This window comes from Lepidochelys olivacea, assembly GCF_965140295.1.
Source record: "Lepidochelys olivacea isolate rLepOli2 genome assembly, chromosome: 4".
Lineage (NCBI taxonomy): Eukaryota > Metazoa > Chordata > Testudines > Cheloniidae > Lepidochelys > Lepidochelys olivacea.
The window spans coordinates 60,800,364-60,813,939 of record NC_140414.1 but is presented as its reverse complement, the minus strand read 5'-3'; the positions used below and the strand labels follow the sequence as shown (position 1 = coordinate 60,813,939).

At 42.6% G+C, this 13,576-nt stretch overlaps 1 protein-coding gene across 11 annotated transcripts in view; it reads left to right on the top strand.

Moving 5' to 3' along the window:
• Window positions 1-13,576, top strand: part of ANAPC10 (anaphase promoting complex subunit 10) — a 211,338-nt gene that overhangs the window by 43,972 nt on the left and 153,790 nt on the right. The window contains exon 5 of one of the 11 annotated variants that reach the window (XM_084625670.1): window positions 4,594-4,707. The exons of the other annotated variants lie outside the window; for them this stretch is intronic. Coding sequence (XP_084481796.1) covers window positions 4,594-4,671 — 78 coding nt within the window. The 3' untranslated portion in view covers window positions 4,672-4,707. The remainder of the gene's footprint in view (window positions 1-4,593; window positions 4,708-13,576) is intronic. 11 annotated transcript variants of the gene reach the window in all.

Sequence of the window (13,576 nt, the reverse complement as noted above, 5' to 3'; positions counted from 1 at the left end):
AGGCTACCTTGCATAATGACTTAGCCACTCCCAGTCTCTATTTAAGCCTAAATTAATAGTATCCAATTTGCAAATGAATTCCAATTCAGCAGTTTCTCGCTGGAGTCTGGATTTGAAGTTTTTTTGTTGTAAGATAGTGACCTTCATGTCGGTGATTGCGTGACCAGAGAGATTGAAGTGTTCTCCGACTGGTTTATGAATGTTATAATTCTTGATATCTGATTTGTGTCCATTTATTCTTTTACGTAGAGACTATCCAGTTTGACCAATGTAAATGGCAGAGGGGCATTGCTGGCACACGATGGCATATATCACATTGGTGGATGTGCAGGTGAACGAGCCTCTGATAGTGTGGCTGATGTTATTAGGCCCTGTGATGGTGTCCCCTGAATAGATATGTGGGCACAGTTGGCAACGGGCTTTGTTGCAAGGATAGGTTCCTGGGCTAGTGGTTCTGTTGTGTGGTATGTGGTTGTTGGTGAGTATTTGCTTCAGGTTGGGGGGCTGTCTGTAGGCAAGGACTAGCCTGTCTCCCAAGATTTGTGAGAGTGTTGGATCATCCTTCAGGATAGGTTGTAGATCCTTAATAATGCGTTGGGGGCTGAAGGTGACGGCTAGTGGCGTTCTGTTATTTTCTTTGTTAGGCCTGTCCTGTAGTAGGTGACTTCTGGGAACTTTTCTGGCTCTATCAATCTGTTTCTTCACTTCTGCAGGTGGGTATTGTAGTTGTAAGAAAGCTTGATAGAGATCTTGTAGGTGTTTGTCTCTGTCTGAGGGGTTGGAGCAAATGCGGTTGTATCGCAGAGCTTGGCTGTAGACGATGGATCGTGTGGTGTGGTCAGGGTGAAAGCTGGAGGCATGTAGGTAGGAATAGCGGTCAGTAGGTTTCCGGTATAGGGTGGTGTTTATGTGACCATTGTTTATTAGCACTGTAGTGTCCAGGAAGTGGATCTCTTGTGTGGACTGGACCAGGCTGAGGTTGATGGTGGGATGGAAATTGTTGAAATCATGGTGGAATTCCTCAAGGGCTTCTTTTCCATGGATCCAGATGATGAAGATGTCCTCAATATAGCGCAAGTAGAGTAGGGGCTTTAGGGGACGAGAGTTGAGGAAGCGTTGTTCTAAATCAGCCATAAAAATGTTGGCATACTGTGGGGCCATGCGAGTACCCATAGCAGTGCCGCTGATCTGAAGGTATACATTGTCCCCCAAATGTAAAATAGTTATGGGTAAGGACAAAGTCACAAAGTTCAGCCACCAGGTTAGCCGTGACATTATCGGGGATAGTGTTCTTGACGGCTTGTAGTCCATCTTTGTGTGGAATGCTGGTGTAGAGGGCTTCTACATCCATAGTGGCCAGGATGGTGTTATCAGGAAGATCACCGATGGATTGAAGTTTCCTCAGGAAGTCAGTGGTGTCTCGAAGGTAGCTGGGAGTGCTGGTAGCGTAGGGCCTGAGGAGGGAGTCTACATAGCCAGACAATCCTGCTGTCAGGGTGCCAATGCCTGAGATGATGGGGTGCCCAGGATTTCCAGGTTTATGGATCTTGAGTAGTAGATAGAATATCCCAGGTCGGGGTTCCAGGGGTGTGTCAGTGCAGATTTGATCTTGTGCTTTTTCAGGAAGTTTCTTGAGCAAATGCTGTAGTTGCTTTTGGTAACTCTCAGTGGGATCATAGGGTAATGGCTTGTAGAAAGTGGTGTTGGAGAGCTGCCGAGCAGCCTCTTGTTCATATTCCAACCTATTCATAATGACAACAGCACCTCCTTTGTCAGCCTTTTTGATTATGATGTCAGAGTTGTTTCTGAGGCTGTGGATGGCATTGTGTTCCGCACGACTGAGGTTATGGGGCAAGTGATGCTGCTTTTCCACAATTTCAGCCCGTGCACGTTGGCGGAAGCACTCTATGTAGAAGTCCAGTCTGCTGTTTCGACCTTCAGGAGGAGTCCACCTAGAATCCTTCTTTTTGTAGTGTTGGTAGGGAGGCCTCTGTGGATTAGTACGTTGTTCAGAGGTATTTTGGAAATATTCCTTGAGTCGAAGACGTCGAAAATAGGATTCTAGGTCACCACAGAACTGTATCATGTTCGTGGGGGTGGAGGGGCAGAAGGAGAGGCCCCGAGATAGGACAGCTGCTTCTGCTGGGCTGAGAGTATAGTTGGATAGGTTAACAATATTGCTGGGTGGGTTGAGGGAACCATGAATAGGTCGGAATATGAACAAGAGGCTTGTCACATGAGGCAACTCTTACAGGAAGTAGACTTCCTCTTTCTAATCACCATTGAGTCAGTACTACTTCAACATCGAAGAAAAGAATTTTATTCATATTTCCTCATCTCCAAGAAGAGAGGCTAATGCAGACCGGTGTTAGACCTTTGGCTCCTCAATGTCTTCATCCTGAATCTTAGTCTTCAGATTGTCACCGTGGCATCGATCATCTCATCCTCAAACAGAAATGAGTGGTTCATGGCACTCAACGTGAAAGATACATATTTTTCATATAGACATCCTTTCCTCCCATAGGAGGTTTGTGAGGTTCAAGATAGGTGCAAACCACTGTCCATGCAGGGTGCTTCCCTTTGGACTCGCAAAAGTGCCCAGTTATTTTCAAAGGCACTTCCATCATGACAATTCAATAGTCTTTCCGTACCTCGATGATAGGCTTCTGACAGGAAGGTCTTATTGGAGCATAACAATCACCACCTAATCTCTCATCAGTCTTCTAACATCATTAGGAATCTGAATGTAGAAAAGTCCATTTTAGGTCCAACACACAGACCATAGACTTCATTGGAATAACTAGATTCATCCAGAACTCGCCTCCCAAGTTTCAGTATATGAGCATCCTGATCAATCAGCTCTGGAGCCCACAAACATTAATTTGATCATGCCTTATTCTCCTGGGTTTTGGTGTTCGCTGTCTGCAAGCCGAGCTTTGAACAATACATGTGCCCAGTAGGCACAGTATTGATAAGTTAGTTACATTACCTCCCAGAGTATGGGTGTCTTTTGCTTGGTAGCAGGACTGAGAACAGGTGTGCAAGGAATTTCTTTCACTCTGCCACCTTCGTAGAGGATGCTAATTACGGTTATATCCCTTGTAGGCTAGGCACATATCTGGACAAACACACAGCCCAGAGAACATGGTGCCTCATATTGTCAGGCTGTCATGCCTAGTGGTTGGAGCAATAGAGGTCAGGAACCAGGAGCCAAGAATCAGGAGTTAGAATCAGGAACCAAGCAGGGGAGCATGACTGAAGTGGAGTTGAGCAGGACAGGAGCAAGGTAGGAACAGGAATAGCTCTGGGCATAAACATTGAGCAACTGCTAGCCACATGCTGCTTCTAGGTTTAAGAGCAGGTCTGGTGACATGCTTCAGTCAGTTCTGTGATTTGGTCAATCGATGTTCAACTGTCGCAGGGTAGATACACCCCATCATCGGGTGCTGGGTCACATGCGGCAAATAAGGGGTTACAGCTTACGTGACTAGAGTACTGCTGTCCTAGCCTATAAAGCAGGGCAGCATGGCCTAGCAGCTAGAGTCCTAGGGGCTGTGCCTGCACCCTGTGGTAGGTGTGGGGCAGAGTAGGGGACCAGGCCCACCCTGTTCCACCAGGTCCCAACCCAGGGCCCTGTGAAAGTGGTAGTCCGCAGCTCCGGCTCTGTTTCCTATTTTAACAGGCACTTCCTACCCTTGGTTCCTGCTCTGTCAGTTCTTCTGGGGGTGACTGCCGTCCAGCTCACTTTCATTCTCCAGGGTCAGCGGGGGTTCCGCCGTTGATCCCACTGGCTTGGCCTCTGCAGCCTCTAACTCTAGCAACTCCCTGGCAGGAGCCTGCAGCATCCATCTGCTCTCCTCCTGAGCCAGCTCAGATTGAGCTGGGCCACACTCCTTTATATCCTGTCTCCAGGGGCAAAGGATCATGGCCTCTTCGTTCCACAGTGGGTGGTTAATCCCAGCTCGGTCAGTGCGTGGTAGATATACCCTGTCACAGGCAGCTAGCTAGTCCCAGACGCAGCTGCAGGTCCTGGTTCCTGATACACAGCGAGGCATATAGTCTGATTAATGTAGAAGTCCAACTTTACTTTTGGGGCATACTTTGGTGCAGTCTCGGGGGAGGGGAAAGAGTGGGAGTGGGGCCTGGGGTGGAGGGGGGGTGGAGCATGGGCCTCTTGTGGGAGGAGGCCAAGTGGGGGCAAGCCTCGGGATGGGGCCACAGACTGGGTGCCAGTGGGGGTCCCCCCCATTTCTAGGGCGCTTCAGGCACTCAGACCCAGCTTCCCCAAATGCAGGAGTCGCACTGCCCATGATTCCAGCTCTGACTGTTAGGCCAGACTACCTATGTCCCGGGTTGTGACTGTTTATTCCTAAGCCTCATACCACCAGTGAGGCTCAGTCTCCATTCCCTGGACATATATTGGGAATTGGCATTCTATTTCAAAGATCAATGCCTTTTTAGGCTGGGCTCTGTGTAGCCCTGTTGGAACATATGAAAGGGTAATCATAATCTTTATTTACAAAGACTATTAAAGTGGATTTTGGGCTCTGTCTTGCTCTGTTACCAGTTATCTGATGTGCTTTCATCTTGCAGAGTGAAGGTCCACTCCACCAGAGCAAAGGCTGCTTTGGTAGCTTTGCTTTGGTAGGTACCACTCCTTGTTATCTGTAAAGCAGAGATGTGAAGTTCTGTTCAGACCATCACAAGGTACTATGCCCTAGCTTAAGCGTACTCAACTGATGTATCCTTTGTGTCAGTTGTTCTACAGCCATAAATATGGCAGAAATCCTCACACCCTCCTCTATGAATACTGCTTGTCAGTAACACAGTATAATACACATGTGGACCATCACTTGAAGAAAAAGAAAGGTTACCTGCCTCTGTTAGCTTTTTGTAACTAGAGTTCTTCAAGATGTGTAGTCCCAATCTATATTCCATTACCTGTCCTCCTTCCCCTCTGTTTTGGATCAAGACACTTGCTTCATGATAGTGAAGGAACTGGAGAATCCTGCACCCCCGCCCCCTTCTACTCTCGGAGCAGAGAAGGGAAAGTGTGTCCATTGGTCCATGCCTATGCTATTAGCAAGAGTGTTCTGGTCTCAAGTGGATGGAGTACATGCATACCCACAGTGGAATACAGTAGGGACCGCACATCATGAAGAACTCCAGTTACAGAAGGTAAGTTATCTTTCTTTACACCAGGGATGAATTTGCCCCATGTAGTTCAAATGTCTTTATTTTGGTTATGTATTTCTGTGTTCATCCTGTTGTGTTCTCTGTACTACTTCCTCCCTCCTCCCCTTATTCTCTATATTTTCTTCTTGTGCATCTGCCACTCAGTTAAGGCATACATCTTCAGGGGCTTTATCAGTAGCTTTTAATCCTTTCTACTACATCCAACATGTTTTTGAGTCCTTGAAAGTGCCTCTTTTTTAATTTAATCACTAAGATGTACCAGGGACACTGTTTTTAGCTTTCCTTGACAATGTGGGCCATCTCCTGGCACTCCAAGAAAGACCAATAAATGCTTTTGTACCCAAGCATCCACATACTTTTTCTGTTAAATCTTAAGGAGCCAATCAATATTGTTTTAAAAAGCATTTAAAATTATCTCCAATTAAATTAGTATTGTGTCAAAATGTGGGGAAAAAAAATCACATTACCTTTGTATGTGACCAAAATAAATATGGTTAAATCCCCATGGACAGTCAGTGCTGTTATGTTTACCAGGGTAACTGGCTGCATTCAGTTGTGGGTTATGAAAGTGCCCGCTTGAATACTCCACTGAGCTATCAGACAGAATGACCAATAGTTCATTGTACTAATTGACCCTATCTGTATAATAGAAACACTTGCAAATAAAATTCCCCCTGCCAACAAAATTGCAAATGAAAAACCCAGAAGTAACTGTATATTATCTAACTATCTTGGAATGCTGTTATTCAATCAGCAAACATGGGGCAAAATCATTAACTGAGCAGGCTTTGTACACAGCAAAAATTTAAGTGATCTTTCTTGTAGCGAGGAAGTCATGTACATTCATAAAATCATTAAATAGCTCACTTTCCCCAGTCAGAACTATATTTCCTAACAATTGTAGTTAACATTGCTATGGCTTGAGTCCTCTTGTGTTGTTTGTCTTGTTGGATTGCTTTTTATTGTAATGCACCCTGTTCTGACAGGACAAGAATTCTTGGCTGGGAATCACGGTGTGTTGTAATGAGGGTGGAGTATGTTTGTCATTCAGCAGTGCTGACAATTCACGAGTGTACCAATATCCAGAACCATACGTCCTATGACAATGTAACCCCAAGAATCATTTGTATTGGATAGAAATAGAAAATAATCACAGTAAATACAGTACATCTACATTTCCTATCAAGAACATAATCTTGAGTTTTTATTACTGTTGTGTATTTTTCATTAAAATATCAGAAAGCGCAAAAGCATTTCATCCCAGAAATAAGTCTTCAAAAATTAAATCTGTTTTATATAGATGCCACCTATGTTAGACTTTTGTCATTTTACGGAAGGTTGGTTAATGTCACATGGAAAGAAACAGCACCAGATATCTAAATAAGCTGTGGGAAACTGTGGAAGACGTCAGACTTCATTGTATACTGTAAGACAGTGATAATTTGTTTGCCTGTGTAAAAACAAAACAGGCAAGATAGCATTTGTGAAAGAGTTTGTAAAAGACTGTTCTAACTATTGAATAAACTTAACAGATGACAGTTTTAAAAAACCCCCACAGATCTGCAAATGGGGGGAAAAGATGGTATATTTTACCTAAAGTAAGAGACAGTATGTAATAAGGGATTTTGTGGTTTTACAGCTCAGTGCATGTGTTTGAAAGCTGTTCTCTCAGCAATGTGGGTGGCAGGTTATGCTACCATATAATGTATTGTAGTTGGCTCTCCACACTTGTCAGAGTTAGCGTTCAACCATTCGGAAAATTTTCCCATTGTTCTATCATGTGAACCAAGAGTAGTGCTGAATTCCCAATAACCTACTGACGGAAAAAAAGGTTTAATTAGAAAGTTTGAGATTTGATTACTTCTGTTATTGTTTTAGTGTAGCTATATAATTTAAGAATTCTGTCTGTAAATGCAATCAATTTTCAATCAAAAAGCTGAAAAAACAAACTTAGTGTAGTGCAGTCTCCAACAGTTTTTTAGAAAAATCTTGTGTACTCAATTCTGCCTTTCTTCAGCATTAACACTCTATTTCCATCTTAAACATGTTTGCTTTAGATGGATCATAGCTTTTGGCAGCTACTTCATTTTTAGCAAATAATACTGTTTCTAGTAAGAGTTGCAAAAAAAAAAAAAAAAACTTTGTGTGAGGTCCTTGTAAACTGAACCTTGGGAACATTATGTTATTTCTGTATTTTCCCTTCTTTTGTGCTGCTTTTCTGTTTGTGTCATGGTTATAAATTACATCATTTAAACTGGAGAATTAAAAACATTTTGTGATTCCCATAAATTTCAAAAGAGAGGGGTTTTTGTTTTGTGTGTGTGTGTGTTTTTTGTTTTGTTTTTTTGTGGTTTTTGGTTTTGTTTGGTTTTTACCTGTTATTTCAGAGGCTGGCACGTAGACAAATAAGCAGTTATGGTATTGAAATTCCATTGTGCCAGCACCTTCAGAGTATAATCCAAAAAAAACAGAAAACTCGCCTGCTGGGCTGTATGCAGTATGCTTGTGTGAACATCAGTGTCTGCTGTTCACACATCATTTTTTACTGAAAGTTCTTCTTGGAATAAAGGCTCTGTGTATTTGGAAAGTGCAGTGGTATAGGATATTTGTTAGTCCCTGTGTCTTAAAAGTTGAAGAGATTTCTGGTTTACAGTTGACTAGGGTAGGCTCGCAAGATTCTTTCCACAGATTATCATTAACACTTCAAAAGTAAAGAAGCAAGTAGAGAGTTTTTTGTGTGATATAAATAAAAGTTGTATCAATTGTGATATAAATAAATATATTAAAAAGGGCCAGATGTCCCTCACTTTTCTGCTTGAAAAGAGAACATGGAAGGTGTGTGTGTGTGTGTGTGTGTGTGTGTGTGTGTGTGTGTGTGTGTGGAGGGAGTGGGCTGTGGGCATGGCAGGAAAAGACACATTTAAGTATTAACTCTTACCAACTGAATATGTCAAATCTCATTTAAATTTTTTTAGGTAAAGTGTATCTTGGTAGACGATATTTTAAAATAACATGAATGCATCTGGTATTGCAACTGATACTTGGTTCTAGCATTCAGGCTCAAATAGAATGGTTTCTATAATATTGTTCGGATGAGATAAACCCCAGATTTGGTCAGATCTGACTCAATTGTAGTTTCTAAGGCACTTACAATAAAAGTTTTTATTTTAAAATTGAAGCATTTTAGTTTTTGTGTGTGCCTGTTTTCATTTTTAATTTTACACTCTTTAGCATATTGTTAGACACATTGGCAGCCAAACTATTCAGTCCAGTGTGTTAGCAGATTTTGGATTTCTACTCAGGTTTATAAAATATCAAATAGAAAAACTGTCTCCCCGATAATGGAGAACACTAAGCTAGGTAAAGCAGATTTAACTTGCTGCTCAAGGTATTATAGTCATCCGTTTTTCTGATTGACTAAATGTTGCTGCTGTCATTTTAGTAGCTTAGCTGCCAAAGACAGATGATTCTGTGCAGTGTTCTTTTAGCTGTGTTGGTCCCAGGATATTAGGGCAAGTCTACACTACAAAATAAAGTCAACTTAAGTTACATGTACACGTTACAGCCACCTTAGTATTTAAATTGCTTTTGCATGTCATCACCAGGAGCGCTTGCACCGAGTTAACTGGCAGTATGGGGCATTGTGGGATGGCTTTTGAAAGGCAGCAAGAGTAGATGTTATGCAACTCAGTGACTACACTGACGCTATTATATGTTCACAACCTCTTTAGTTATGGTGTTGACACATGTACATGCATCTTATTCTTCTGTGCTAAGGTCCACAGATATATTAAAATGGGTACTTCAGACACCATGCAGGTTGGGGGCAGAACCAGACCTGTCAGTTCCTGGCAACAGAGGAAGGCAATTGGAAAAACTGTGTCCAGCGGCAAGCAGCTCCTTCCCCATCTGCACTGGAGCAGTGATGCCAAGTGGAAGCATGCCAAATGGGAAATCTCACTTTGATCCCTGTAGCATCAGCAACTGCCATCTCTGACTGTGGAGCTCAGCACCTCAACACTGACCATACCAGATAGTGTAATAATGGGCAGTCATGCTCTGCTGCCTCCCCTTGCTGTCCTCTCTATAACAGACCCTCCCCAGGGAGTTCTCTACCCAGATTGAAATGTAGACCCATTTGGTCTATGTGGATCCCATGCAGTCCACTCTTGAAACCTGGCATGTTCTCTGAAAGACCCATAAGGGGAGCCCCTGTTGGAAAGAAAAGGTAATAAGATCATTCTCTTTGAGGGCAAGGAGATTGCTAGTTCCTTGAACTATTTTTGGAGCAGTGTCTGTGCCCCATTTCACTCCTTCCACTGACGCAAGCTCATAGGGACAAACTCCCAAAGGGGATATAAATATAATCAGCACGGGTTCCCCTGCTCAGCTTCAGTGAATTCAGCATGGCAGCTAATCCCCAGTATCCAATTCCCCTGCTCGCTTTCTCAGAGTGCAGCGTGGCACATTAACACAGAAAAAGCCAAACTAAAGACTGTTGCTGATTCCTCTGGGCGTGGTTACTCACCCAACCTAGGAATTCTTCCTCCTTTTAAGGAGGAAAGCCAGCTGTCCAAATCAGAGTTAAGGGGTGGGGGTGTCAGATACAGAGAGGATAGACTTTCAGGAAGAGTAGTGTGTAACTATGTTGAGGATGTCTGTGGCTGTCCTAGACAAGCTGTAGTGGTTTATCCCTTCTCTGGGAAGATAAGAAGAGTGGAGATTTCCTGCCTTACCTAAGGAAAGGAAAGACTAGGAAAGTATCTATCCCCTTATGTCCAGTTTATTGTTCCCAGCTGCTGCTTAAGGTAGCCAAGCCTCACCATCAACTTCACTTCCTCCCTGCAGTATCTGGCCATGAAGTGGCAACACAGCCCAAATGTGTCAGAACAAGCAAACAGTAAGGGGTCTCTTGACCCCCCCCCGCCCCCCCATTTACCTCTTTCTAGCTCCCCTGGCCTCCATTTTATAAGGACATAAAGTTCGTCAATGTCTATTAGTTCAGATTCAGCCTAGTGTCGCTACCAAACGTAAACGTGTCTATCTTCCTTGGTGGTCAGGGACTCAGGGTTTCTGTTGAGAGAGGGTTCTTTTTTAACCTGAAAGAGTGACTTCTTCACTATACAGGCCCTTCACAAGCAGCCAGGGCATGAAAGCCCTGTAAACATCAGCCTTATCACAAAAATAAATGTATGAAATATACTTGACACAGTCCACATGCTTTCACAAGCAGTGTTGGCATGAGTGGTCAGTATTGTAGGTATGGTCCTCTCAATGTAAAAGAAGACTAAGGGTTTCTCCTTGAAAGTGTGTAATATAAATCTGTTTAATGTGAGTATATGGGGCCTTAGTATTGATATCAAAGGTGTAGGCAAATCAGTTCCCAGCTCTCTGTGCTACAGGCAGAAACTTTATAAAAAGCTGAGGCTATTCATAGTCCTCAGAAAAGTGGTTTTGCAATCCTTGTTCCTGCCAGACACTATAGAAGGGACTACAGGTCACATGGCATATTGAAACAGTCCCTGAAGTACAAGATAGAAAACCACTTTGCAAGAGATAGCTGGAACCAAGCCAGAGTGCTGAGACAAGGTCAGTAGCTCAACCCTATCTGAAGTTAGACTCTCTTTGCCCTCCCCCACCCCCAGTTGGTGTCGTGCTCTTTCAGTTTGGGAGCAAATGGCTACCAACAGATTTGGTCAAAATGAGGTCACTGGACATTATCCAGAGAGGATACTGTGACGTTGCACTCCAGATGATTTTATGAAAATATGCTAATGAGTAAAAACGACTAGTCCTTGAGTGTGAATATAATGGAACTGGAATATGCTTCATGCAAAAGGCCTCTTGTAAGTTATTACAAAGTTTATAATCTACTGAGTGAGGTAATCCTATTTTTATAGGATTCTTGTATCTGATTCTTGAAATATTACTCTGAGGTCCTATTGTAATAGTGTAGGCAATTAATGGTGGCTTGGAATCTTGATGGCTCCCATCAGCTAGAACAATTGGTTGTAATGACTCTGTTTACTTGCAAGCCTTCCTGTGAATCAGGCCAAGAAGAATGAAGGCTTGGGGTCTCCCAGGACATGTGACCATATCACCTGGTACTGGAATCCATCTTAAACTTGGTGCTTTCCTATTTAGAAGGAGGAGTGGGAACCCAGAGAGACACAAAGATTCCTGCCTTGTGCCAAAGCTGTCTAAGGCGGTGGAACAGAACAAAAGAGGTTCCAGTCATGAGAAATCCCGTAGTTACCACCTGAGCTGAACTGTACCAGGGGAAATGATTGGGCTCAGACTAGGAAGGAGTCCAGTCTGTGAAAGAAGCTTATTGGAACATCTCTAATGATCAGATTTTATCTGTAATCAGTTTCTTAACGTATTAGGCTTAGACTTGAGTGTTTTGTTTTATTTTTCTTGATAACTTACTTTGTTCTGTCTGTTATTACTTGAAACCACTTAAATCCTACTTTTTATACTTAATAAAATCACTTTTTGCTTATTAATTAACCTAGACTAAGTAATTAATGCCTGGGGGAGCAAACAGCTGTGCATATCTCTCTATCAGTATTAATAGAGGACGGACAATTTGAGTTGACCCTGTATAAGCTTTATACAGAGTAAAATGGATTTATTTGGGGTTTGGATCCCATTGGGAACTGGGTATCTGGGTGCTGCCAACAGGAGCACTTCTTAAGCTGTTTTCAGTTAAGTCTTCAGCTTTGGGGATGTGATTTAGACCTGGATCTGTGTTTGCAGCAGGCTAGTGTGACTTGCTCAACAAGACAGGGTATTGAAGTCCCAAGCTGGCAGGGAAAACGGGCTCAGAGGTAGTCTCAGCACATCATGTGACAGTCCCCAAGGGGTTTCTGTGATCAAAGCCATCACATATACTATATGGAGTTGTGCAAGGATCACAGGCACAGTTTTGTCCCATTCCCAATCAGCTCATGGAAATAAGAGGATATGAATTATCTACTTCAAATCAGAGAAATTTACCCTCTTTCCCATCAAAGATTGCTCTCTGACCTATTTCTAGCATCAGAGAAGCAGTAACAAGCAGAGCACAGTTCCATCTGAAACATCTGAATAGATTTCTAAAATAGGCTTTTTTTAGATTCCCATTTATATTTCCACAGACAATTTTCTTGCTTTGCATATGGATGGTAATGATCGGAGTTGGGGAAGTGAGGGGAATGCTACCATTTGATTTGAGAAGTGTTCCCAGGATCTATTTCAGGATCAGAATAAGAAAATTCACTTTTGTCTCTTCCTGGAAAATTCTGCTGTACACACAGCAAAAGAACTAAAACAAATACAGAATGATATTGTTTCTGGAGTATCATGGATTTATGATAAATATGGTGCCAGGACAGTCAATCATGGGCCACAGCTGCTGATGATGAATCATATTGGATACAAGGTCTCAATCTCAGAAGAATGTTAACAAAGGAGAAAGATGATTGTTACTGAAAACAAGTGATGCCACAGAAACAAAGTTTCAGTGCTTAGAGAAGCCTGTGGGTATGCAGCACAAGAGTTCAGTGAACAAGAGTTCACATCAGCCTACTTCCCTATAATTCCTACCACCACCTTCACATCTCACTCTATCATCTGTTGGCAGAGATCAAGATCCCACTGTCTGTTGGCCATGCCCTCAACTGCTGAATAGAGAGAATCTTTTTTTTTTTTTTTTTTTTTAAAGAGCTCCATCAGTTAATGAACCAGTCTCCTTTTGGATGCCCATATTTAAAGGGTAGTCCAGCTTCCCACCTGGAAAGCATACTGCTATGAATATTGAATTGTAGTGAATCTGTGGACCTTAATGTAATGAAAAATAGGACATTTTCAACTAAGCACAGATTTTTTTTTTCTTTAAGTAATAAGGTCCACTTGGCCCAGACCCAAGACAATTCGATCATCCAGAATAGAAATGGAAATTTACATCCAGAGAATCAGGTTTATTTTGTTAGGGGAAATTACATATGCTCTACAGTAGGGGAAATTATGCTTGTTCTAAAGTAAAGGTAACAGACTCTGTGATTTGGCAGAGGTGTATAGAGTTTGAGCAAATGGAATTTAATTGCGTTGGTGAGGCTGCAGCATAATACCTCTGTGACCAGAGCACAGCCTTTCTATGCAGGAGATCATGGACGCTGGATTCAGGTAAATGCAGATTTAGTGCCAACTGCCCTGACCCACCTATAATTGCCCTTCTCCGAATCTGCTTATTCAGAGTTGGCATAGACCTTCTCTCCCTACAAGTAATTTGGGTAGTTGCAGAGTTCATCAATCTTTCCAACCAACCCAGCTGAATCTTCATATCTCTGTCACCAGCAGCTGACTCCATCTCTTTCGTCTATAGATACTTTACTACTGA